Source organism: Ovis canadensis, chromosome 1, assembly GCF_042477335.2.
Source record: "Ovis canadensis isolate MfBH-ARS-UI-01 breed Bighorn chromosome 1, ARS-UI_OviCan_v2, whole genome shotgun sequence".
Taxonomy (NCBI): Eukaryota; Metazoa; Chordata; class Mammalia; order Artiodactyla; family Bovidae; genus Ovis; species Ovis canadensis.
Window position 1 is genome coordinate 235,227,237 of NC_091245.1, and position 26,924 is coordinate 235,254,160.

The following is a 26,924-nucleotide window of genomic DNA, read 5'->3' on the forward strand; positions in this document are numbered from 1 at the left end:
TTCTTTTTCAAATTCATAAATTTCATCACAAACTTTCTAAGCAGTGCAGTGGTAAAAAAATCCGCCTGCCAAGGCAGGAGACACAAGAGATGCAGGTTTGATCCCTGGGTCAGGTAGATCCATTGGAGAAGGAAATGGCCACCCACTCCAGTACTCTTGCCTGGAAAATTCCATGGATAGAGAAGCCTGGTGACTACAGTGCATGAGGTCATAAAGAGTTGGTCACGACTGAACAACCGAGCACATACGTCTTACAAAACACTTTTTCGAGTTCCAATTATATACCAGCTGTTAAGTTCTTTCCTCCTTTTTCTCTCTTCTTAATTTAGAGTTTGGAATCTGAACTGATTGATCCTTAAAGGGAAGTTATTTTTTACTTATATTTACCCTGTCTAAGGAAGGATGCTAAAGCTGAAACTCCAGTACTTTGGCCACCTCATGCAAAGAGTTGACTGATTGTAAAAGACTCTGATGCTGGGAGGGATTGGGGGCAGGAGGAGAAGGGGACAACAGAGGATGAGATGGCTGGATGGCATCACCGACTCAATGGACATAAGTTGAGTAAACTCCAGGAGTTGGTGATGGACAGGGAGCCCTGGCGTGCTGCGATTCATGGGGTTGCAAAGAGTCGGACATGGCTGAGCGACTAAGCTGAACTGAACCCTGTCTAAATTGTTCAAGAAACTGGAGTTTCTTGATTAAAATTCTGATTCTCATTCTTGATTGAACCCAATCTTTGGTCCTGCAGCACTGACAGGATAAATGGTTAGTGTGCTTAGTCTGCTGGCACCTCTTCTGCTGGGACCCCCTGGACACGTGACATGCATGGCCTTTCTGGCCTCAGTTTCCTTATCTGTAAAGTGAGGGTGTTAGACTCATTGACTGCTTTGGCTCCCTTCTTCACATTTTGAATGGTCTTAAAGTGCATGTTTCTCCCTCCCCCTGTAGGAATTAGCACTACTTTCCTGCTGTCACTGGGATGTCCACCCTGAGTTTTTTCCAGAGCAGTGGTAGATTTGTGCTGCTTGAGCTATAATCTTCACCCAGGGTACTGTTGAAGCAGGGTGGAAATAGTCAACCCATGAAAGGATGTTGACAGTGCAAAGATCTAAGCTGATGAGCCATGATGTGTTCATCAATATTCACAGCATGCAGGTAAATCCAACTGGGATTCATAAGTGAACAAAACATATAACAATGAACTTTGTATGCTTTTTTGTTGTTAGTTTGGTTCTTAACTCCTTTACCATTTGACAAAAAACCAAATAATGAGTGCTTTCTTGTGCAAGCCACAGAACCATACTAACAGTGCCTCAGACAATAAAGAATATTCATTGTCTCATGAACAAGAGACCTGAGGTAGAGTTAATTCAGTAGTTCAGTAATGTCATTAGAAGAGATCTAGGTTCTGCCATTCTCAGAATTTTGGCTTGGTCCATTAACTGGCTACCCGTTGGTCAAAGAGAACTGCGACAGCTCTAAACAGAGAAACCTTACCCAGAGGGAGCAAAGTTTCTTCTCATAAACCTCCCCCTCCTTTTTTTTTAGAAGTGAAGAAAAACTTCCCAGGAGTTTCACAGAAGACTACCTCTCATCATTGGCCAGAAATGCTATTGTGGGCCCATTTCTAAACCAACTCTGACAAGAGAAATTAATATAATTGGACTTTGATCTCAGGACCCTTTTTGTATTTTTAGAACCTGAAGACTCGAGAGAGTTTTAATGTGGGCTCCATTTACTGATATTTCTCATATAAGAAATTAAATCTGAGAATTAAAAAAAGAGCTCATTAAAAATTACAATAAACTATTACATATAAACATTTTTATGGAAAGTAACTTTTTCAAAGCAAAAGTGAAAGTGAAGTTGCTTAGTCATGTCCAACTCTTTGCTATCCCATGGACTGTAGCCTATCAGTCTTCTCCATCCATGGGATTTTCCAGGCAAGAGTGCTGGAGTGGATTGCCATTTCCTTCTCCAGGGGATTTTCCCAACCCAGGAATTTAACCCTGGTCTCCTGCATTGCGGGCACACGGTTTACCGTCTGAGCCACCAGGGAAGCCCAGTTTAAAGCAAAACAAATTAGTAAAAAGGGAGGTATTGCTTTACTCTTCTGCAAGTCTTTAAGGTTTTCTACATGTAAGATTGTATCATCTGTAAACATATAATTTTACTTCTTCCCTTCTGATTTGGATGCCTTTTATTTCTTTGTCTTGCCTAGTTGCTCTGGCTAGAACTTCCAGTACTTTGTTGAGCGGAAGTGGTGAAAGCAGGTATTCTTGTCTTGTTCCTAATCTTACAGGAAAAGCTTTCAGTCTCTAACTATTGCGTGTAATATTTGCTATGTTTTTTTCATATGTAACTTTTATTATGTTTGGGTAGTTTTCTTCTATTCCTATTTTGTTGAGTGTTTTTATCAGGAAAGGGTGTTGAATTTTGTCAAATGCTTTTTCTGCATCAACTGAGATGATTGTGGCTTTTCTCTTCATTAAGTTGATGCAGTGTATTACATTGATCAGTTCTCATGTGTTGAATAATCCTTGTATTCAAGAATAAATCCCACTTGGTCATGGTGTATAGTCCTATTAATATGCTGCTGAATTGTATTTGCTAGTATAGCTGACCCTTGCACAGTGTAGGAGTTGGGGTGCGGACCTCTTGAGCAGCTGAAAATCTGAGTATAACTTTATAGTTGGTCCTCTGTACTGAGGTTCTGTATCCGTGGATTCAACCAGTTGCAGTACATGTAGTACTGTAGTACTTATTTATCGGAAAAAAAAATCCACATATAAGTGAACCCACATAGTTCACACCCATGATGTTCAAGGGTCAACTGTATTTTGTTGAGGGTTTTTCCACCAGTGTAAATAAGAGATAATGGTCTATAGTTTTCTTGTAGTGTGTTTCTCTGCCTTTGGTGTCAGGGTAATGCTGTCCTCATAGAATGAGGTAGAAAGTGTTTCCTCCAATTTAATTTTTTGGGAAAAATTGACCTTTTGGTGTTGTTCTTTAAATATGTGGTAGAATTAACCAGAGAAACCATCAAGTCTAGAGACTTTCTTTGTTGAGAGATTTTTGACTACTGATTCCATCTCCCTACTAGTTACAGATTTATTCAGATTTTTCTATTTCTTTGTGATTTAGTCTTGGTAGTTTTAATATTTCTAGGGATTTGTCCATTTTATCTAGGTTATCCAATTTTTTGGTGTACAATTGTTTATAGTGGTATCTTATAGTCCGTTATGTTTCTGTAGAATTAGTAGTAATGTCTCCACTTTCACTTCTGATTTTAGTACTCTGAGTCTTATTTTTTTTCTCTCTAACTAAAGGTTTGTTGATTTTTATTAATCTTTTTGACCCTGAGTCTTTTTTTTCTCTCTGTCTGTCTAACTAAAGGTTTGTTGATTTTTATTAATGTTTTTGGAAAAATTACTTTTGATTTCACTGATTGTTTTTCTCAGTTGTTTTTCCACTTCATATCTGTTCTTGTCTTTCTTATTTTCTTCTTTCTGCTATCATTTTAAATCTGTTGAGACTTCATTGGTGGCCTAAAATGTAATCTATCCTGAAAATGTCCCATATGTCCTTGAGAAGAATGCATATGCTGTTACTGTTGGGTAGAGTGTCTATACATGTCTGTTAGATCTAGTTGATTTATTGTGTTGTTTAAATTCATTTCCTTAGTTCTGTTTGGTTGTTCTATCCATTATTGTAAGTGCAGTCTCCAAGTATTATTGTAAAACTTTCTCTCTTCAATTTTCTCAGTTTTTGCTTTATGTATTTTGATGGTCTGTCATTAGATACATGCATGTCTATAATTGTTATATCTTCTTGTTGTATTGAGACTTCTATTAATACATAATGACAGTCTCTTACAGCCTGTTTTGATTTAAAGTCCATTGTTTGATGTTAGTATAGCCACCCCTGCTCTCTTTTGGTTATGATTTGCATTGAATATCTTTTCTCATCCTTTCATTTTCAACCTGATTGTGTCTTTGGAACGCAAGTGAGTTTCCATATAGTTCAGTCAGGAATTTTAATCTATCCTGTCCATCTGTCTTTTGGGGAGTTTAAATGATTTACATGGAAATAATTATTGATAAGGATTAATATGTTATTATGCTATTTGTTTTCTTTATGCCTTATATCTTGGTTTGGTCTCTTATATCTTGGTTTGGTCTCTTATTTCTTGACTAATAAGAGACCATCCTCTTTGTATGTGGGGTTTTTTTTTTTTTGGTTGCAAAATAAATTCCTTAATTTCTTATTTTTCTTTTTATGTAAATTTCTTCTTATGTAAATTCTATAGCTGTCTTCTTTGTGGTTATCTTGAGGATTACATTTAATATTCTAAAGTTATAATACTCTAGTTTAAATTTATACTACTTTAGATGAGTAGGTTTTTGAACCTGATTTGTTTGTTCATGTTTACTAGCAGTAGAAAGTTTTCATATTTGAGTTCATTGACAGCTGAAGAATTGCATATTTTGAAAATATGCTATCTGGAAAGTGAGCGTGCCCTAGAATCACACAGAGGAATCATTTTATTAGAAATATAGAATAGTTGCTGTTTATATCAGTGAGGAAAGAAAAAGAAACAGGAAATTAATGAATAATGAAGAGGAAGCTGGTGTCAAAAATAGGGAAATTTATGTTGAGTCAGGGAACCATTCTCAAAGAGATTTGTCAGAATTTGATAGAGGTTTAGATAATGTCTTACTATCAGGGTTTAGATAATGTCTTACTATCAGAATGACATCCCTGATTAGATGTACATTTAATTACATTAACTGGGGAGAACAGAGCTGAGATGTTCATTATTATTACATTTCAATTAGACCTAAAAATTTCAACTGTGAATGAATAATGAGAATAATGAGTCTTAAATGATTGCATGAATAAAATCCATTCAGTGTAAAGTGAAATTCAGGTGATTTCTGCAGTATGGCCATGTTGAATGGAGGTAGATGTGGTACCTGTGTCTATCAGAAGCAACACAGTGTTGTGATTAATGACTGAGACTGGTGCTGCCCTGTCTGGGCTCCAGCTCCAAAGCTGCCGTGTACTGTGTAACTAGGGGAGTTACTTAAACTCTTTTGCTTCAGAGTCTTGAACACGTTGATGATGATGATGATGATAATGTTGGGGCCTACCCTGTCTCACTGTGTGACCATCAAATGAGTTGGTTATATACAAAGTGTGTTGAATTCTCTCTGGCTCATAGTAAGCATTTTATAAATAGTAGCTGCTGCTGTTATTGCTAGAGAGGAATAAGGATTGGCAGACTTTTTGCTTTTTCTGTTCTGATAGATTGACATCTAAAAACACAGTGTCCACAGCATACAAAGATGATGATGCTTAGGTACTAAGCCTCACCATATTCCTCTATCAGATCATTCTTCTCTGTGATTCCTCCACCTTACCTCTTGACGCCACTAGGGAAATTATTACCTCTAGAAGACTCCAGGCAGTCCTTTATGGATGTTGTCAATTGAAGCCTTACACCTTCCCTGTAAATTTGGAGTTTTGCTTGTTGGGCAAATACGGCCCTCCCTTCCTGTTACATGGCCTCCTGAGCTAAGAATGGGTTTTCTATGGCTGAAAAAAATCAAAAGAAGAATAAAATTTTTTGACACATGAAGTTTTATGAAATTCAGACTTCAGCATCCTTAAATTTTATTGAAACATAACCATGCCAATTCATTTATGTATTGCCTGTGGCAGCACAGTTGGGTATTTGTAGCTGAGACCAAATAGCCTGCAAAGCCTAAAATATATACTATGAGGCCCTCTTCAGGGGCCTGTTTACCTACCCCTGAACTAAATAGTACTGTTCAATGCTTTACATTCTCCTTAAGTTTTTTGATTAAAAAATACTAGGCCAGAACTTTTCATTCAGTTTTTACTTTCCTAGTTTTTCTTTGTAAAATTGCTATTTATTTTCTTAAATTTATCGTATATTGGCTATGAGTCATTAATTCAGGGCTTTCTTGGGCACTCATGTGTTAATTATGAAGAACAATTTGGGGGCATCAGAATACTTTTACCAGCAGTTATATCTTATACCATGTGTACTGTTACTGAGAGAATGGTGTTTCTTTCATAGAATCTTAGAGTTGGAAGGGGCTTCAAGGTCATCTAGTTGTGCTCGCTGACATTGTAGATGAAGAAATGGAAACCCCAAGAGGTAATATAAGTCATAGGGCCCACTGTCATAGGGCCAGTTCAGAATGAAGTCAGAACTAGTGTGTATTACTTGTCTGAGTCTACTTCTGTTTCTGTCTTAGCAACCCTAGATCCCTTAAATCAACAGTCCAGGCCAGCTCGTGTGTTGATACTGACGGCCTTGCAGACACAGGCTCATCCAAAAGGGTTTGTTTCTGCAGAATATTCACGCTTAGGGTTTGTTTGTCCTTGCTTCTTCCCTGGAGAAGTCTTTAAGGTGCTTTGGTAAAGAAGTTTAGCATCAAAGGGTGAAAATACTGCTGTCCTTGGGCTCATTTAATAATTTCTTTGAATTCTGACCAAGTATTTTGTGGGGCACAGAGCAGTGTTCATGGTCAAAAGAAATAAAGCTCATGCAATGGGCACTGTAGGCCCAGAAAACAGACACAACAAGATTCAGGTTCTGACCAGTAATTGGTCCAAATGTTTTACTCTTGATTCTTCAGTTATTTTTCCCCCTGGGTCCTGTGTCACCCTTTAGCTTCCAGGTATCATATATAATGAGGTCCTACCTGAACTCTATGAGGAACAATTGAATTTGAAAGAACTGGCCTGGTTAGTCCCAAATGTTATAAAGGGAACAAGATGTGAAACAGATATTTACAGTGGAAAATCACTTCTGATTAACCTTAGGAGAAATAAGACTATCTTATTTTCTTTCTAAGGTATAATCTCCTGTAATCATAATTTGAATTACCTAAAAATATAAATGTTCTGAGTTATTACTAAGAGGTCAGTTAATATTTTGACTTAAATGAAAATCTTTCTGTCTGAGGTCACCTGCTTGATGAATATTTTTCGTTGACTTTCCTTTGACCTAATCCCAACTTCGTTCTTTTCCTCTTCATTATCCTTTGAATTTTGAAGCTGAGTTTGGTTTTCTTTTCTTTCTTCTTTTTTTAAAAGATTTTTTGATGCAGATCTTTAAAAAAAAATTTTGTTGTTGTTGTTGTTTTTCAATAGCTAATTCATGTCTGACTATTTGCAGCTATTTGCAACCATAAACTGCGGCATACCAGGCTTCCCTGTCCTTCACTGTCTCCCTGAGTTTGCTCAAACTCATGTCCATTGAGTCAGTGATGCCATCCAACCATTTCATCCTTTGTCACCCCTTTCTCCTTTTGCCCTCAGTCTTTCCCAGTGTCAGGATCTTTTCCAATGAGTCAGTTCTTCACATCCGGTGGCCAAAGTGTGGGAGCTTCAGCATCAGTCTTTCCAATGAATATTCAGGACTGATTTCCTTTAGGATGGGCTGGTTGGATCTACTTGCAGTCCAAGAGACTTCAAGAGTCTTCTCCAACACCACAGTTGAAAAGCATCCATTCTTTGGCTCTCAGCTTTCTTTATAGTCCAACTGTCACATCCATACATGACTACTGGAAAAACTGTAGTGGACCATTTTTAAAGTCTTTATTAAAATTGTTGCAATATTTCTTCTGAAATTTCTTCTGCTTATGTTCTGTTTTTTTTTTTTTTTTTGCCACAAAGCATGTGGGATCCTAGCTCCCTGACGAGGCATCAAACCTTCACCCCCTGCACTGGAAGGTAAAGTCTTAACCACTGGACTGCTAGGGAAGTCCTTGGTTTTTCAAATATATATAACAGTCCTATCTTCTGTAATCTAACCCGTAACAACTGTGAATCGTACATTAAAAAAAGTTCTCTGCTAAAATGTAACTGGGAATTTAAAACTCACCCATTTGTTACTATTTTATTATACTTCCTCACTATGTAAAAAAATCCAATACTCATTTTTCTGGGGGCCTTTTAAAATCTCAATTAACATGATATAAACCCTTTGCATCTAAACTCATATTCTCAGGCACCTACTATCTTAACTGAACTTTAAAGCAACCTCTAGCATATCAGGTTATAGTTCCTTTTCCTGTCCTTGGTTTAGAAGTTGGGTCTATTAGTTAAGAACCGTCAAAGCTAGTAATAGGAAGAAGAACAGTGTAGAGACAGCATTCTATGTAGGAGAAAATAGAGACAGACTAAATTACAGGAGACATGGGGTTGAGACCTGGTTCTTTTTACTAATTCTTACCAGATTTCTCCCTCTCTTCTAGTTTTATATCCTCATTTGAACAATAAGGAGATTAAACAAAATGGTCTCAATATCTAAATGTAAGAGTGGAACTGAGAAAAGGGAATTGAAAAGATTGTGTAGTGTGAGGTATCAGTTCAGTTCAATCGCTCAGTTGTGACCTACTCTGAGACCCCATGAACCGCACCATGCCTCCCTGTTCATCACCAACTCCCTGAGTTTACCCAAACTCATGTCCATTGAGTCCATAATGGCATCCAACCATCTCGTCCTCTGTCGTCCCCTTCTCCTTCTGCCTTCAATCTTTGCCAGCATCAGGGTCTTTTCAAATCAGTCAACTCTTCGCATTAGGTGGCCAAAGTATTGGAGTTTCAGTTTCGGCATCAGTCCTTCTAATGAATATTCAGGACTGATTTCCTTTAGGATGGACTGGTTGTATCTCCTTGCAGTCCCAGGGACTCCACAAGTCTTCTCCAACACCACAGTTCAAAAGAATCAATTCTTTGGCGCTCAGTTTTCTTTATAGTCCAACTCTCACATCATACATGACCACTGGAAAAACCTGGCTCAGAGGTTAAAGTGTCTGCCTGCAATGCAGGAGACCTGGGTTAGATCCCTGGGTTGGGAAGATCCCCTGGAGAAGGAAATGGCAACCCACTCCAGTATTCTTGCCTGGAGAATCCCATGGACAGAGGAGCCTGGTGGGCTACAGTCCATGGGGTCCCAAAGAGTCGGACACGACTGAGCGACTTCACTTCACTGACTAGGTGGACCTTTGTTGACAAAGTAATGTCTCTGCTTTTTAATATGCTATCTAGGTTGGTCATGACTTTCCTTCCAAGGAGCATCTGTCTTTTAATTTCATGACTGCAGTCACCATCTGCAGTGATTTTGGAGCCCTAAAAAATAAAAGCCTATCACCGTTTCCATTATTTCCCTATCTATTTGCCATGAAGTGATAAGACCAGATCCCATGATCTTAGCTTTGTGAATGTTGAGTTTTAAGCCAAAATTTTCATTCTCCTCTTTCACTTTCATCAAGAGGCTCTTTAGTTCTTCACTTTCTGCCAAAGGGTGGTGTCATCTGCATATCTGAGGTTATTGATATCTCTCCCAGCAATCTTGATTCCAGCTTGTGCTTCATCCAGTCCAGTGTTTCTCATGATGTACTTTGCATATAAGTTAAATAAGCAGGGTGACAATATGTAGCCTTGACATACTTCTTTCCCAATTTGAAACCAGTCTGTTGTTCCAGGTCCAGTTCTAACTGTTGCTTCCTGACCTGCATACAGATTTCTCAATAGGCAGGTCAGGTGGTCTGGTATTCCCATCCCTTGAAGAATTTTCCACAGTTTGTTGTGATCCACACAATCAAAGGCTTTGGCATAGTCAATAAAGCAGAAATAGATGTTTTTCTGGAACTCTCTTGCTTTTTCGATGATCCAATGGATGTTGGCAATTTCATCTATGGTTCCTCTGACTGTTCTAAATCCAGCCTGAGCATCTGGCAGTTAACAGTTCACATAATGTTTAAGCCTGGCTTGGAGAATTTTGAGCATTACTTTACTAGCATGTGAGATGAGTTCAGTTGTGTGGTGTTTAAACATTCTTTGGCATTGCCTTTCTTTCAGTGAAAATTGACCTTTTCCAGTCCTGTGGCCACTGCTGAGTTTTCCAAATTTGCTGGCATATTGAGTGCAGCACTTCCACAGCATCATCTTTTAGGATTTGAAATAGCTCAGCTGGAATTCTGTCACCTCCACTAGCTTTGTTCGTAGTGATGCTTCCTAAGGCCCACTTGACTTTTAATTCCAGGATGTCTGGCTCTAGATGAGTGATCACACCATCATGGTTATCTGGGTCATGAAGATCTTTTTTGTATAGTTCTTCAGTGTATTCTTGCCACCTCTTCTTAATATCTTCTGCTTCTGTTAGGTCCGAACCATTTCTGTCCTTCATTGTGCCCATCTTTACATGAAGTGTTCCCTTGGTGTCTCTAATTTTCTTGAAGAGATCTCTAGTCTTTCCCATTCTATTGTTTTCCTCTATTTCTTTGCATTGATCAGTGAGGAAGGCTTTCTTGTCTCTCCTTGCTATTCCTTGGAACTCTGCATTCAAATGGGTATATCTTTCCTTTTCTCCTTTGCATTTAGCTTCTCTTCTTTTGTCAGCTATCTGTAAAGCCTCCTCAGCCAACCATTTTGCCTTTTTGCATTTCTTTTTCTTGGGGATGGTCTTGTTCACTGCCTCCTGTACGATGTCACGAAGCTTCGTCCATAGATCTTCAGGCACTGTATATCAGATCTAATCCCTTGAATCTATTTGTCACTTGTACTGTATAATCGTAAGTCATTTGATTTAGGTGTAGTGGTTTTCCCTACTTTCTTCAATTTAAGTCTGAATTTGGCAATGAGGAGTTCATGATCTGAGCCACAGTCTGTTCCTGGTCTTGTTTTTGCTGACTCTATAAAGCTTCTCCATCTTTGGCTGCAATGAATATAATCAATCTGATTTTGGTGTTGACCATATGGTGATGTCCATGTGTAGTCTTCTCTTGTGTTGTTGGAAGAGGGTGTTTGCTATGACCAGTGCATTCTCTTGGCTAAACTCTGTTAGCTTTTGCCCTACTTCATTCTGTACTCTAAGGCCAAATTTGCTGTTACTCCAGGTGTTTCTTGACTTCCTACTTTTGCATTCCAGTCCCCTATAACGAGAAGGATTTCTTTTTGGGGTGTTAGTTCTAGAAGGTCTTATAGGTATTCATAGAACTGTTCAACTTCAGTTTCTTCAGCATTACTGGTTGGGGCATAGACTTGGATTACTATGATATTGAATGGTTTGCCTTGGAAATGAACAGAGATCATTCTGTTGTTTTTGAGATTACATCCAATTACTGCAGTTTGGACTCTCTTGTTGACCATGATGGCTACTCCATTTCTTCTGAGGGATTCCTGCCCACAGTAGTAGATATAATGGTCATCTGAGTTAAATTCACCCATTCCAGTCCTTTTAGTTCACTGATTCCTAGAATGTCGACACTCACTCTCGCCATCTCCTGTTTGACCACTTCCAATTTGGCTTGATTCATGGACCTAACATTCCAGGTTCCTATGCAATATTGCTCTTTATAGCATGGACTTTACTTCCATTACCAGTCACATCCAGAACTGGGTGGTGGTTTTGCTTTGACTCCTTCTTTTCATTCTTTCTGGAGTTATTTCTCCACTGTTCTCCAGTAGCATATTGGGCACCTACCAACCTGGGGAGTTAATCTTTCAGTGTCCCATTTTTTGCCTTTTCATACTGTTTGTGGGGTTCTCAAGGCAAGAATACTGAAGTGGTTTGCCATTCTCTTCTCCAGTGGACCACGTTTTGTCAGAACTCTCTGCCATGACCCATCCATCTTTGTTGGCCTTACATGGCATGGCTCATAGTTTTATTAAATTAGACAAGGCTGTGGTCCATGTGATCAGTTTGGTTAGTTTTCTGTGATTGTGGTTTTCATTCTGTCTTCCCTCTGATGGAGAAGGATAAGAGGCTTATGGAAGCTTCCTGATGGGAGAGACCGACTGAGGGTAGAAAATGGGTCTTGTCTGATGGCTGGGGCCATACTCAGTAAATCTTTAATCCAGTTTTCTGTTGCTGGGCAGGGTGGTGTTCCCTTCCCTGTTATTTGACCTGAGGTCAAATGATGGTGGAGGTAATGAAGATAATGGTGACCTCCAAAGGGTACCATGCAGGCACTGCTACATTCAGTGCCCCCAACCCTGCAGCAGGCCACCGCTGACCCATGCTTCCACTGGAGACTCCTGGACACTCATGGGTAAGTCTGGGTCAGTCTCTTGTGGGGTCACTGCTCCTTTCTCCTGGGTCCTGGTGCACATAACGTTTTGTCTGTGCCCTCCAATAGTCTGTTTCCCCAGTCTTGTGTAAGTTCTGGTTGCTCTATGGTGGGATTGATGGCGACCTCCTCCAAGAAGGCTTATGCCATAGCCAGGTCTACTGCACCCAGAGCCCCTGCCCCTGCAGCAGTCCACTGCTGACCTGTACCTCTGCAGGAGATACTCAGACACAATTCTGTCTCCGTCTCTGTGTGTTCTCTGGGTCCTGGTGTGCCCAAGGTTTATTTGAGCCCTCTGAGCGTCTCTGGTGGGTATGGGGTTTGATTCTAACTGGGATTTTGCCCCTCCTTTCATCTTGCTGGGGCTTCTCCTTAGAGATATAGGGTTGACCAAAAAGTTCATTTGGATTTTTCCATAAGATGCTACAGAAAAACCTGACCAAACTTTTTTGGCCAGCCCAAGAAATAAGCTTCCCGGGTGATATGATTTGGCCCTCATTTCCCAGTGAAGGGAATCACATCCACGTGACCTCCTCTCACCATTCTTAGTGTTATTGTCACTGTTAGTAACTCACTAAGAGCCTGTGGGTTGTGGGGTCTCCTCAAAAGAATTTCTTCTCAAGTTTGTTGTTAATGATCAACCTCCTTCTGTGGAATTAGTTTTTATTTTGATGACAGTGTAAGTGGCAAGTATTTCCTTGACCTTTCTGCAAGTGGGTGAAGCAGACCTTTGAGGAAGCTGATAAGAATGGCGATGGCTTATTGAACATTGAAGAGATACACCAATTGATGCACAAACTAAATGTCAATCTGCCCCGAAGAAAAGTCAGACAAATGTTTCAGGTATGTTTTCGCAATGGGATTGACCTTACGTAAAATACACTTTGGAGGGTAATGGTATACTGAGATATTTCAAAAGGCTATTTTGTCTTGGTGGAAGCTAATATTACCTGCTGTATATTGTTTTGTTTTTCTTTGAAGACAGAGGCATTTTATTTCATCAGAGAAAACTTCCCAAACTTAACATGCATCCACAATTTCACTTCCTAAAATGTGTTATTTTTGCCATTTTCAGAGTGATTATAAGCACTTTACTTGACAGTTTAATAATGGGGTAAATAGGATGAAGTCCCTTGGAGAGGATAAGATCTCATTTATCAATCTCATGGTCTGTAATGAGGATCAGAATAAGGACTAAATAGTGTGAAAAATTTGCACTTGTGGAACTCCTCAAGAGCCCTCTATTTTGTTTCAGAGGAGTTGAGGATTTTAGAATCCCTAAGATTTGGAAGTGCTGTATCACTCCTGCCATTTAGGGAGCTCTCCAGAAGTTCACTCCACTGCTTGTTGGTGTTAGATGAGATGTTCTTTCCCTGTTTGAAAGTCCTGGAGGAAAATTCTTAGACCCAAATTTATCCTGTGTCCCCCAGCTCAGATTGTACTCAGTCTTCCATCTAAGATGCTGAAGTGAGTTCTATTAAGTGAAGATTGGCGCAAAGAGAGTGTTCAATTATTAGTAATTCCTAGAACATTAATTTTGGAAAGGCTTTTATTTGTAGATAAGTCATATACCTAATTCATGTGTTGTAGTAATTTGCTAAGTGAGTAGGTAGTTCATATTTTTTATGTGTAAAATTAAGTAAGAGGGTTATATTTTATGGTTAATGCATTTTGCTCCCTTTGTTTTCTGACCTCCTGTTATCAGAGGTGGTAAGGGCGGAAATGACATGAGGGGTGAGTTGCAACAGTGAATGGAAGGTGGAGGCTGGCTTTGATCTGTGACCTCTTACAGTTACACATCCTGTGGTCTTGTCCTTGGAAGCTGGAGACAGATTGCACTGTGGGAACTTGGTCCCATTGCACTAAAGAGAAAGGAAAGGGGAGGAAGGAATGAGACACGCTATGAAAGGAACTAGAGATGGAGAGAGGGACTTTGGAGGCGAACTGAGTTGTCACAGAGTGAACAGTCTGTAAACTACATGGAAAGGTTTGCCATGTTCCTGGCACTCCCTGTGACACCTAACTTTTGTCCTGTTGTGAGCCCCATCTCCCATCTGTTCCTTTTCATAGATGTTCATCATACAGGGAGAGAGAGCCCTGATTAAATCAGAGAGGGCACACTTATAGAGGGGGGCAAAGTCTATACTTACAAAAATAATGATCTGGGAGTACTTTTTGGAAGTAAGAGAAGTAACATTCAATTTTGACTTATTTTTACTTCTGTATTTTTAACCCTCTTCAGACACCTTTTGTCTCTAATGCACACGTATTTTGAGGATAAACCATGAAATGTTTCTGTTAAAAGTCTTGTGAGTTTCAGAGTTAATACTTCAGAGAAGTTTTTTTCCCCCAAAACTTTAAAATTCTTATTTTTTTGTATTGGGGTATAGCCAATTAACAATATTGTGGTAGTTTCAGGTGAACAGCGAAGGGACTCAGCCATACATATACATGTATCCACTTTCCCCCAAACCCTCCTCCCATCCAAGCTGGCACATAATATTGACCAGAGTTCCATGTGCTATGCAGTAGGTTCTTGCTTGTTATCCATTTCAAATATAGCAATGTGTACATGACTTTCCCAAAGTCCCTAACTATCCCTTTCCCCTAGCAACCATAAGTTCATTTTCTAAATCTATGATTCTCTTTGTTTTGTAAGTTCATTTGTATCATTTCTTTTTAGATTCCACATATAAGGGACATCCTATGGTATTTTTCCTTCTCTGTCTGACTTCACGCAGTATGACACTTTCTAGGTCCATTCATGCTACTGAAAATGGCATTATTTCGTTCTTTTTAAAGGCTGCGTAATATTCCATTGTATATATGTACCACATCTTCTTTATTCAGTCTTTTGTTGATGGATATTCAGGTTGCTTCTATGTCTTAGCTATTGTAAACAGTCCTGCAATGAATGTTGGGATGCATGTATCCTTTTGGATCATGTTTTCCTCTGGATATATGCCCAGGACTGGGATTGCAAGGTCATATGGTAGCTCAGTGTTTAATTTTGTAAGGAACCTCAATACTGCTCTCCATAGCAGCTGCACCAATTTACATTCCCACCTACAGTGTAGGAAGGTTCCCTTCTACTTTGGAGATGTTTTAAGAAAGCATTAAGGTCTCTTTTTGTGACTTTGAATTTAAAGATTGAAAGACTTCTCAAGCAAGGAGTGACTGGAGAAGTAGCTGGGCTTCTAGTGTAAATATAGATTATTTCTACCATAGATTTTGCATGTAGCTCAGGGTGGAGTAATGGGAACAAGAATCTTAGTTTTATTTTATCTTTTCTTTCTTTCTTTTCTTTTTTTTTTTTTTTTTTACTGAATTGCTGGTAAAGACATTAAATCCTTCCTGGAATTTTCTTTGCCTTCTTGTTGCAGTGCAAGATTCAACTTATTTTTTAAAAGTAATCTGTTAGGGTATGGATAGCTTCTTTTGAAGTCTTTGAGGCTATTGCTTAAAACCTCAGAGTGGTACTGTTCTTAATGGTTTAGGCATTTCCAAAGAAATCTTGAAAAATGTATAATCTCTCTATCCAGGGTTATAAATTCTGAAAAAACTACAGCAGAAATATGAACATTAGACATACTTTCTTAGGATGCAAAGACTACAGCCAAGAGCCTGAAACACCAAAATTGTTGGTATTCTGTAGATCAGTCTATCACTGCTTTTAAAATGACAGAAGGAAACAGCAATCAGCCTCAAAAAGAAATTCTGTGTGATGTAAATATCGGTCTAAGTGTTTGTTCATAGTTGACGCAAAGTTAGATGAGTTTAAAAAGATATATTTTTATACACACTGACTTTCAAAGCTATGTTTAAAACCACATACCAGCTGACTATATGTCGCAAAATCTATGTATTTCAAAATGCCATTCATCCCCTGTCAGTTTTTGTTTAGTTTTACAACTGTGTTCACTTAGAATAGAGAACATATAAATGGATTGGTTACTCATTATATATTCCCAGTAGTTTTATGGTTTTATGACAAATCCAGCCAGTCAGAAAGCAGGTACATGGTAAAAGATCCTTGCTCAATAATTACTAGGAGCAAATAATTTCAACTAGAGATAAGTGCAAATGGATTTTTCAGGCAGGGAGGTACCAGTGATGCTGCTGGCTATAAGAGCAATAAGCTATCTATGTAGAATTAAGAAATTCTTTTATAGGTAAAAGTTACATTTGATTGAATCACAGTTTAGAAGCTGATAAGAGACTAGTATTTTCATGATATATTGAATGTATTTTCTCTTTTGCTTATGATTAATCTTCTCCAAGATTTCTTTGATTAGTTTTGTCAAAAGACCAGCTTTTGGCTTAATTGCTCACCTTTGATGTTATATCTTCTTGTTTTCTATTTTGTTTAGCTTTCTTCTTTTGCTCATAAGTTATTTCCTTCTATTTTCCTTAGCTTAACTTTTTAATAGCTTTTGGAGTTGAATTGTTAGCTCACCTGATTTTAATTTACCTTGCTTTCTAATAAGTTGAAAACTTCAAGTTCCCCTCTAACTACTGCTTTAGTGTCATCACACAAGTTTTAATACGTGGTGCATGTGTTTCCTTCTGTTTAATTTCCTATTTAGAAATGGTTGTTTCCAGACAAAGTTTTTTAAGCTTTCTTTGTTGCTTTATAAATTTACTCTGGTCAGAGAAATTCGTTTTTATAAAGTTGATTCTTTATAATTTGAAACATTATTGTGGCCTAATGTATAGTCAATTTTTAAATTGATCCATGTGTTCTTGAAAAGAACATGTTTACCATTTGCAAAGTGGGCATTAGCTTTTTATTGTAAATATTATTTCCCACTGCTGAATTTCCTATTTCAAACTCTTACTGCTTTATTTTTTCTATGCCTCTTTCAGGAAGCTGATACAGATGAGAATCAGGGAACTCTGACTTTTGAAGAATTCTGTGTGTTTTACAAAATGATGTCTTTGAGACGAGACCTTTATCTGTTGCTTTTGAGCTACAGTGACAAGAAAGATCATCTAACTGTGGAAGAACTGGCTCAGTTTTTGAAGGTGGAACAAAAGGTATCATTAGACTGTTGCACTGAACGTTTACTTAAAAATACTTGTAAGAATTAAAGATTTTAAAATTTAAAAAATAAAAAACAAAAAACAAAAAACAAACAAAAAAATAATAAAAATAAAAATTTATAGTTTTTACAAAAAAAAAATACTTGTGAAAGATACATGGGTTTCTCTTAGGGCTGAGTGTAGGTATATTTTAAATTTAAGTTAGAAGGGTAAATATCACAATTCCAAAAAAATCTAATCTATGAGGTTTTAAAAATGTGTTCCCAGCAGCTTTAGAGAAATTGAATTAGTAAATTGAACACATACATAATTTTTAACCTTAAATATGCATATTTTTCCACAAAGTGGTGACTACTGTCTGGTGTTTTTCCTTTTAGGTACTATAGTGATATTTTCTTTATGTTAGTAATATAGCTAGGTATTTATTAACTATGATGTAATTCTTTTTAAAAATTATTTATTTGGCTGTACTAGGACTTACTAAGTTGCAGCATGTGGGATCTAGTTCCCTGATTGGGGATCAAACCTGGGCTCCCTGTATTGGGAGCATGGAGTCTGACTGGACCACCAGGGAAGTCTCCTATGACATAGTTCTTTCTTTTTAGTTGGAAGATAATTGCTTTACATCGTTGTCTTGGTTTCTGCCATATAACAATGTGAGTCATCCATAAGTATACATATGTCTCCTCCCTTTGGATGCTCCCTCCCCCCACCCCCAGCCCATCTAGGTTGTCACAGAACACCAGCTGAGCTCCCTGTGTTACATAGCAACTTCCCATTAGCTATCTGTTTTATGTATGCTAACACATGTTTCAATGCCAATCTCTCAATTCATCCCACCCTTGCTTCCCTGGTGGCTCAGAGGTTAAAGCGTCTGCCTGAAATGCGGGAGACCCGGGTTTGATCCCTGGGTCGGGAAGATCCCCTGAAGAAGGGAATGGCAACCCACTCCAGTACTCTTGCCTGGAGAATCCCATGGAGGGAGGAGCCTGGTAGGCTACAGTCCATGGGGTCGCAAAGAGTCGGACACGACTGAGCGACTTCACTTCACTTCTCCTTTCCCCACTGGGCCCACAGGTCTATTCTTTACGTCCCCATCTCTATTCTTGCCCTGCAAATAGGTTCTTCAGTACCATTGTTTCTAGATTCCATATATATGCTTTAATACACAATATTTGTTTTTCTCTGATTTCCTTCACTCTGAATAATAGGCTCTAGATTCATTCACCTAGAACTGACTCAAATTTATTCTGTTTTATGGCCAAGTAATATTCCATTGTATATAGGTACCACAAATTCTTTATCCATTCATCTGCCCTATGACATAATTCTTAACTAGCAAAATAGTACTTCATTGGTAAATATCTTCCCTCTCACCTTGCCTTATGCATCTCTTCCATATGGCTGTGCCTGAGTTGTATACTTTATAATAAACTGGTAATAGAACTAAAGCACCTTTCTGAGTTCCATAAGTCATTCTTGTAAATCTTAGAAACTGAGTCACAGGAACTGACAAAGACTTTCTCCTTAACTAAACAAACTCTAGGCAGGCTCTTTGGAGCCACTTTTTCTACTGGGTTCCATCCTTTGGCCTTGCCCTTAAGAATCCAGTTGTAGCAATAATTCTTAAGTCTGTTTAACAAGAATCTCTATCCTTGACATCTTGTCACCTTCGATGTCTGATAAAATTCTTCATCTACCGCTATGTCCTGGTGATATTTGATCACCTTGGCCTGCGTTTCAGGAAGAAACCTATTAGGCTAGGTAGCCAAAATCCCCACTTCTGTCTGGGATTTCTTCCACTGATCCCTGATCCTTGGCTGTAAATCTCTGCTTGTATTCAAAATTGAATCAGTTCTGTACTGGGTTCTCCTTTCCCCTTTTTGCAGTAGTTAATGATTAAAATCTGTTTTTAGTTTTAACCCACTTCCAGTTCTGATTATTCCTTGACAGAACTCCCAAATTTGTTAATAGGTCAGGTAGAACTGGGGTAGCCTAAGCACCTCATTTGTGGCTGGCATCTGAAATAGGGGCAGCCTGTGGGCCTGAGTCTTGTAAGGTCTAATGCTAACTCCAGGTGGTCAGTGTCAGAACTGAATTGCATCATTGGAACCCAGTTGGTGTCAGAGAATCAGAGATTCGGTGGTGTCAGAAAAAAGACACTAGACCTGGTAATATTTTACTTTGTTCCATTACCACCATCACATACATTTTAGGCATAACAGATTTATAAATTTCATTGTTGCTTTCTTAAGGATTAAGCCAGACAGTATTAGCAAAATGTTTTATCATAATCAGTTACTAAATTAGTTTGATAATTTGGCAAAGGCTGAGCTTCTCCATTAACAAAGTTAGCTCTAAGACAAGTAGAAAATGGGAATGGAGTAATAGAAGAATTTTTTTCCCCCCAGAGAATATGAGTTTCTAAATCTCTATTACCCTGTTTCTTGCAATTGTAACTACTCCCGCTTTCTCATCAGAAGAACCCTTCCTAGTATAGTAGAGAGACCATTAGACGAGGGGTCTAGAAGGTCTGCATTTTACATCTGGCAAGTTGTTTTTGTTTTTTTTTTTTTAAACTTCGAGGATAATTGCTTTACAATATTGTGTTAGTTTCAGTAAGCTTTATTGGTTGGAGAATCTTACACAGGCCAATCAATATTGTTTTTGAGCCTTGGTTTCCTAAGCTGTAAAAAGGGGAGTTAATACCTACTTTCCTTACCTCACAGTGTCAGATTGAAAACTGATAGGGGTGATGAATGTGAAAGCCCTTTGACAGAGATATTTGAAAGCACAACAGTGTGAAAAATTAAAATGTTTAAAGATGTTGACTTCAAATTCATTTGTGCTGGTGGAATTTACCCAATCTAGCTGAACAGCAGTAGTGGATATCACTTGCTAAGGGGCACGTATTTTTTCCTCCTTTTGTTATATTGACATTCAATCAGCAAATTTTAGTTGGGCAAAATAGAAGCCACTGTTCTGTGACTTCTGCTTCTGGCAGGTGATTACCCATTTCCAGTTTAATTTTCTAAAGTAGCTTGAAGCTACATGTGGATTTAACACAAAATAAATTTTAAAAATTATCGTGTATCAAGAGGCATAAACCATAAGGAAAATATTAAGTGTTCTGAAACTTTTATATGTGGTCCAATATATCAAACATGATAAAATGAATGTCAGGTTCAAACTCAGAAAATGCAATATACAAAAGAGAGAAATAGTGAATTTCCCTAGCGTAGAAAGTGCTGTACAGACTATTGAGGGGAGAAGTGAATACTCAGTAGAAAAATGTGCAAAACATAAAAAATTTTACAATGTCAATAACATTAAAAATGTTCATCCTTCACTAGTAATTAAAAAATGTGAAGTAAAACCAAGAGGCCATTTTTCAGCCATCAAATTAATAACGGTTAAAATATAGTATGAAACATGGTATACATATATTTCTGGTGAAGTTGTGAAATGATACAATCTTTCTATATGGTAGTTTTATTATTTATCAATTTTTACATAATATATAAAACTTCGACCAATCCATTTTACTTCTAATAATTCATCCTAAGGAAACAGTTGTGCATAGAAAAAAGTTATCAAGTTGTACATTTCAGCATTTTTTAACAGAGAGAAAAATTGGACATAATCTAAGTGTGCAGCAGGAGTCATTAGTCCAGAGTTTTGTAGGGTTTTGGGTTTTGAATTGGGATTTTCACAGTGTAACAAATCTGAGGCAATTTGGTGATCTGTCTGGCAGTAATTCATTCGTTTCTGATGGCATCAGATTAGTGTAGACACCAGAGTATTCAAATTTTACAGATTTACTCAGTTGTGAAATGAAATATCACTGCTGGCCACATATGCTGTCCAGGATTATGGGAATTCAAATATTGGCCTGTAGGCCAGACATTTTTATTTCACTGAAGCACTTTGAAAATTGAATTGATGACTTTGACAAGTCCATCTGCTGTTTAATTAGGACTTTCATCCTTGAAATACCATGTGCCCAGAGAAATTTTCACTGTCTTTTATATCCATGAAGAAGTGCCAGTTAGGAAAAAGCCAGTTGGCTGGATTTTCCCTTCTGTCACTTCCTTGCATCCACAGATCAATATCACACACATCCATTAGTCTGTGGTTCTAGAGTACAAGAGTTGATTGAGACCCTTTTCCAGTTTTTCTATTAAAAAACATTTAAATATATATATGCATATATGTATATTTTAAGTTCTATAGTATTGTGTTGGTTTCTGCCATACAACCGTGCAGATCAACCACAATTATAAATACATCCCCTCCCTTCCTAGACTCCCCCACTACCCCCATCCCATCCCTCCAGGTCATCACAGAGCAGCAGACTGGGCTCTTCCTGTGCTACTCAGCAACCTCCCAGAAAGGGATAGACCTAACAGAGAAGAAAGGGACCAGCCATCCGTCTTCTACCTGATTGTGTGTAATTGATGCTGCCGTCTTCATTCATCCCACTCTCTCCCCGCCTCGCTGTGTCCACAAGTCCGCTCTCCACATCTGCATCTCCATTCCTTCCCAGGGGCTGAATGTATTTTGTGTTTGATTCTTCTCAGAGTTTTGGTTTAGGAGTAAAAATCTGATTTCATTCCCTCCACCCTCCTCGACAGCCTTTCTTAGCAAGCCTTTACATTTTTTCTAATCCTTTTGTTTCTTATGTATTGAAGAGTGAGGAAGAGAAGGCAGGAATATTGAAGCATCTTTATAATTTGCAGATGCTTCTAGCTCTTAACCAAGAGCAAAGGCACTGCCATAGATGAGTCAAAAGCAGATTTCTATTTATGTATGGCTTTTTATCTGAAATATGCATGTGGTTGGTTAATTCCAGGGGAATTTTCAGAACTTTTGTGATCCCATGCTAGAAGGCCCTCTTCTTATTGAACTTTATATGACACAGACCTATATATTATCCCTTTCTGGTGGTTCCAACAGTTGCTTATTTTCCTTTTTTTTTTTTCTTTTTTTTCTGTTGAAATATACCCTTGATTCTTCTGATCCAATTATATAAGTGTCATTTTCCCCCTCTCCCTTCATTACCCTTTACCGAATCCAGACTGGTTTGGTGAGAGTCATGATCATTCTAATATCACCTCTCTTGTGGGAAATAATTATAAATTCTTCTCTGCTAGAACTATCCCTTTCTGGTGTTAGTGTTCCTTTATCTTTTATTTTTAAAGCATTCTCCTCATCATAAAAAGCATTCCATTAAGAGCCTTTCCCAAATCTGTTTCATTTTCCTTAATCATTTGCAATTAAAGCAGTTGAGAGACTGTTCAGAGTAATTGTGTCTTGTAGTATTTTTTCTCTTGAATACAGTCCCCAAAAGACATTTTCTATGAAATAGCTTTGTGTTTAAATGCTTTGAAATTTGTACCTTAATTTTTGGATGAGTTAGAGTAGCCATTTTGGGGAGATAAACAGTTATCGCGGTTGTCTTTTTCAGTTGGAAACTGAATGACCATTCATCTAGAGATGTTTCCCTGCTCCCTCCTGAAACTGCCAAAAAAATATAGTAAAAAGACCCCTGCTCCCTGTAAAACCACAAGGAAAAAGAGAGTAGGAGAGGATACAGAAACAGCAATATCTTGAAACTTGTCTGATCTAAAGGAGACCTCAGAGCACTGAAACCCAAGCCCACAGAGCAAGAAACCACCAAACATGTTCATTTGCCTGAAGAACCCAAGAAAGCTCAAGAATGAAATTCACGCAATACTCTGAAAACAGGAGAGGAGCAGGGGTTGAAAGCACAAGCGTTGGTTGGAAGTCTGATCCAGATGATGCTGGGGCTCCAGATCCTCTCCCATCCCCGTGGTAGCAGGGCAGTTGTCCCTTCTACACCCTGGCATGAAACTGAAGCTAAGAACCGGAGGAGGGTGGACCAGAAGACTCTGGACTAAGTCATGCCAGGCACACCCGAGTGAGGGCCCTGAAACATAGGAGATGTGTCAGGCAGTTTTCAAAGATGGCTACAGTAGTCCCCGTGTCCCTGTATGTGTGTTGCTGTACAACATGACTTTGCTTCTCTGCCTGTCAAGAAGTGGAGTCTATTTTTCTGCCCCTTGAACCTGGGCTGACTTCGTGACTTGGTTTGACTAGTGGATTATTGCATTATTAATGTACAAGGAATGTAAGCTTCAGAGCCTTGGCAGTTCCCTTTGTCCCCTGTTGGGGCTGTGAGACTATCATGTGAGGAAGCTGGGTACGTTCTTCGAGGAGGAGAGACCACATAAGGAGGCCCAGCCAACAGCAACTGCAGTCATGTTGGTGAAGCCATTTTGGACTATATGACTGTAGTCATGTGACTAGCTGCCTATTTTTACCTAGAAACCACCCAGGTGAAAACAGAATAATTGTGTGGCTGGACCCAGTCCCACTTACCATCCTTCATAGTTGTGAACAAGTTAGTAGTGGTTGTTTTAAGTCTCTTAAGTTTTGGAAATGGATAATGAGTACAAAGATTAAGTGAATATTTATGAGCTGAACTGAACTGAAGTGTGAGAACCACAGTCCTCTCCCAATGTTCAGATCTTGGGTTTATCCCTTCCAAGTAGGACACTGGAAAAATTTCCTTAGAGGAATATTACAAACTTTGGTAGGTTAAATAGTAGCTTGAAAAGATACGTCCAAGTGCTAACTCCCTGTATCTGTAAATGTGACCTTATTTGAAAGTAGGGTCTTTGCAGATGTACTAAAGGGTGTTGAATGAAATTATCCTAAATTTCGTGTGTACTGTAAATCCAGTGATGAGTGTCCTTATAAGCAACAGAAAAGAAGACACAGACACACAGAAAGAAGAAGGTGGCTATGTGAAGATGGAAGCAGAGACTGTAGTTATGAAGCCTCAAGCCAGGGTTTGCCAGCAGCACCAGAAGCAAGGGGAGAGAAATGGAATGGATTGTCCCCCTGTGTCTCCAGCTCTAGGAGATAAACTCAAGGGGAACCTCCCCACCCCCCACAAAGATATTTACATCAGAAATTTCCTAAGAGTCCCACCGGAGAACTCTACAGTGAAGCTTACTAGTCACTAAGCTCTGCTCAAGAACACAGCTTTCAACCAATTTTTCCTTGCCTTAGTTTTAAGTGGGTTTTTAAATAGTTGATTTAAAAAATGAGCTTTAAATAACCAGGGCTTACCACACATTTGAGGAAATCCTCTGCTATAAAGAAAGAGACAAAGGCAAACAAGTAACTCAGGAAACTTAGAGGAAAGAGACAATGCAGGGAAGGAAACTTTAGAAACTGACATTAATGCATTAGAGTAATTAAAAAAGTTGCCTCCATGAAGAAAGAGCAAGGTGCTATGAGAAAAGAAGACTCAGAGGAAGAGAAGAGCAGGGAACTACATTTGTTAGTTGTCTTAGATGAAGTTGAGAAAATTTCCCCAAAAGGAGAATATACAGCAAAGAAATAGATAAATAAGAAGAAAATAATTAGATTAATCCTGAAGGTCTGCTATCTGAATGATAGGAGTTACAGAAAAAGATGAGCTAGAAGGGAGGATATTTATCAAACAAGTAATTAAAAGATGATTAGCACCAAAAGGTAGGGGTGTCTAAACTGCTGACATCCACTGAGTGCCAAGCACAGTGAATATAGAAAGATCCACATAGAGACAAATCACAGTGAAATTTTGCAATGCTAAGGTTAAAGTGAACCCCTAAAAGCTTGCATAAAGGGGGAAAAATCCCTTACCAAATTAACAAACAAAAATAGGTCCTCTGGAAAGAATTGGAATCAGAATGGCTTCAGACTTCTCAACAGTAATTCCGGAAGCCAAAAAAAAAAAATTAAGCAATGATTTCTGACCTAGAATTTTCTGCCTGGCTATGTCAACCAAATGTGTGCACAGAATTAAAAAAACAGATAACACACAAAAATACCTACAAGAAATAAATGATTTTCTTCTCAAATGCTCTTCGATAAGAATGACACAATGAAGTTAGGACAAAAAGCTGAGTAAGTTCTAGAACTCAACCAGCCTGGAAGGAGGACCTTTATAGAGGAGAAAATGAAATTCATGGATTACCTGTTGCCTTGATGTGGAAAATAATACTGAGATACCATTAGAGTCACTGGGAAAAATTTGTGATAGGAACATTGTAAACTAAACAGATGGGTGGGAATTTCAGCAATTAAATCAGAAAAAAATTCTAGAGCAGAAGCACAACCAGATTATACAGTAGACTCAGTGTTAACATTTGCATACCCTGGAGAGTTATATTAGCAGTTTAGTAAAAATTAAAATATAACTCTACTAGGAGGATGGATGGAGAAAGTTTTGCTGGCCCCAAAGAGCTGTCTTTTTTTTAAAACAGTAAAAAGATATAATGTTTAAAGTGTATGAAACAGGAAATAGCATCATATACCTAATAATTAAGAAGATAAAGACTTATTCCACAGGAAGTATCTAGAGATGTTGGCATGATTACCTCTGGACAGTGGCTCTATATATATAGAGGGGAAATTCTGCTTTTAGCCATAAACACCTTAGTTTTGACTGGCTTAATTATGAATATGTTACTTTGGTAAAAATAAAGGGAAGAGAGTTTAGCCATGTTGAAATTCTTTACAAATTATATTATGATTTTGTGTTTGGGGAATCATTCCAATCTGGAATTATCAAAGAAGTCAAATGAATGGATTTGAAAGTTACAAAAATTTCAGAAGTTAAGGTAAAATGTGGGAATTTCAGTTATACTAAAAAAAATACTCACTTTGGAAAGTATTTCAATTTCTCAGTAGAAATACAGAAAAACACCCAGACAATAGATATAACATAAAAGAAAAAGCTTTGGACTTGAATTCAGAAAGTTGAAATTTGAAACTTTGTTCTGCTTTATAACGATTGTTTGATTGATTGTGATAGGTAACCATTCTTTGTGTCCATTTTCCTACTTACAAGATGAAGATAAAAATACTAAGTTTACCAGAACTATAAAGATTATGGATGTAAGAACTTTTAATAAACTGCACAGCATTGATTACATTATGAACATGTTATCAAGTTTTCCTCAAGTTCTTTTTTACACCATTTGCCTTGTATAGAATAAACAGTCATCAGTGTTAAGAGACAGTGAGGGGCTCTGATATTGATAGCAAACAAGACTTTCAAGTGAACTCCATGGGAAAGAGGAAGAAAATGTTCCTATTTCATCTTATCCTTCATGTCAAATAGAACACAAAACAAGGGGGGAAAGGACACTAAAGAGTATTAATGTATGTTGAACCTTCATTCATACAGTGAAATCCCAATATAACTTTCCAAGTGAGGTCTGGAAAACTCAATTGTGTTAAGTGCAGGATTTTGCTCTTGGGAGGTTAATTAAAAGAAAGCAAGGCTGGAAGAAGGATGGGAACTGATTTGCTTACATTTCCATCCTCATTGTTATGAGGTTTTACTGTATTTCAATGAGTTAACCCTTAATACTTGTATTTTCGATTAGCTCATTAATTTTATATGGTGCTCAGAAAATTGTGGGCTTTCTAGAATGCCTACTGATATTTTCACTAATTTAATGAATACTTTTCAAATATGATGATTTTCATCAGCACATTCTTTGTGTTTTGAGCTAGTAACATGTTCTCATGGGCAATTAACTCCATCCTAGGATGCCAGGATTTTTTTTTCTTGTTGTTTGCTTGAATTTTGTTTTTAGATCTCACAGGCTCCTGGTAGACTGAGGCTAGTGCAAGGCCCTGATGTCTCTGAACAAATGGCCTCATAAACCAAATAATTGCAATGTA

At 38.1% G+C, this 26,924-nt stretch overlaps 1 protein-coding gene across 1 annotated transcript in view; it reads left to right on the forward strand.

Annotated features, from left to right (window-relative positions):
- The window catches only part of PLCH1 (phospholipase C eta 1), a 248,790-nt gene that overhangs the window by 142,560 nt on the left and 79,306 nt on the right, over positions 1-26,924 (forward strand). The window contains exons 5-6 of the mRNA XM_069562069.1: positions 12,826-12,956; positions 16,980-17,150. Of these exons, the coding sequence (XP_069418170.1) occupies positions 12,826-12,956; positions 16,980-17,150 (302 nt within the window). The remainder of the gene's footprint in view (positions 1-12,825; positions 12,957-16,979; positions 17,151-26,924) is intronic.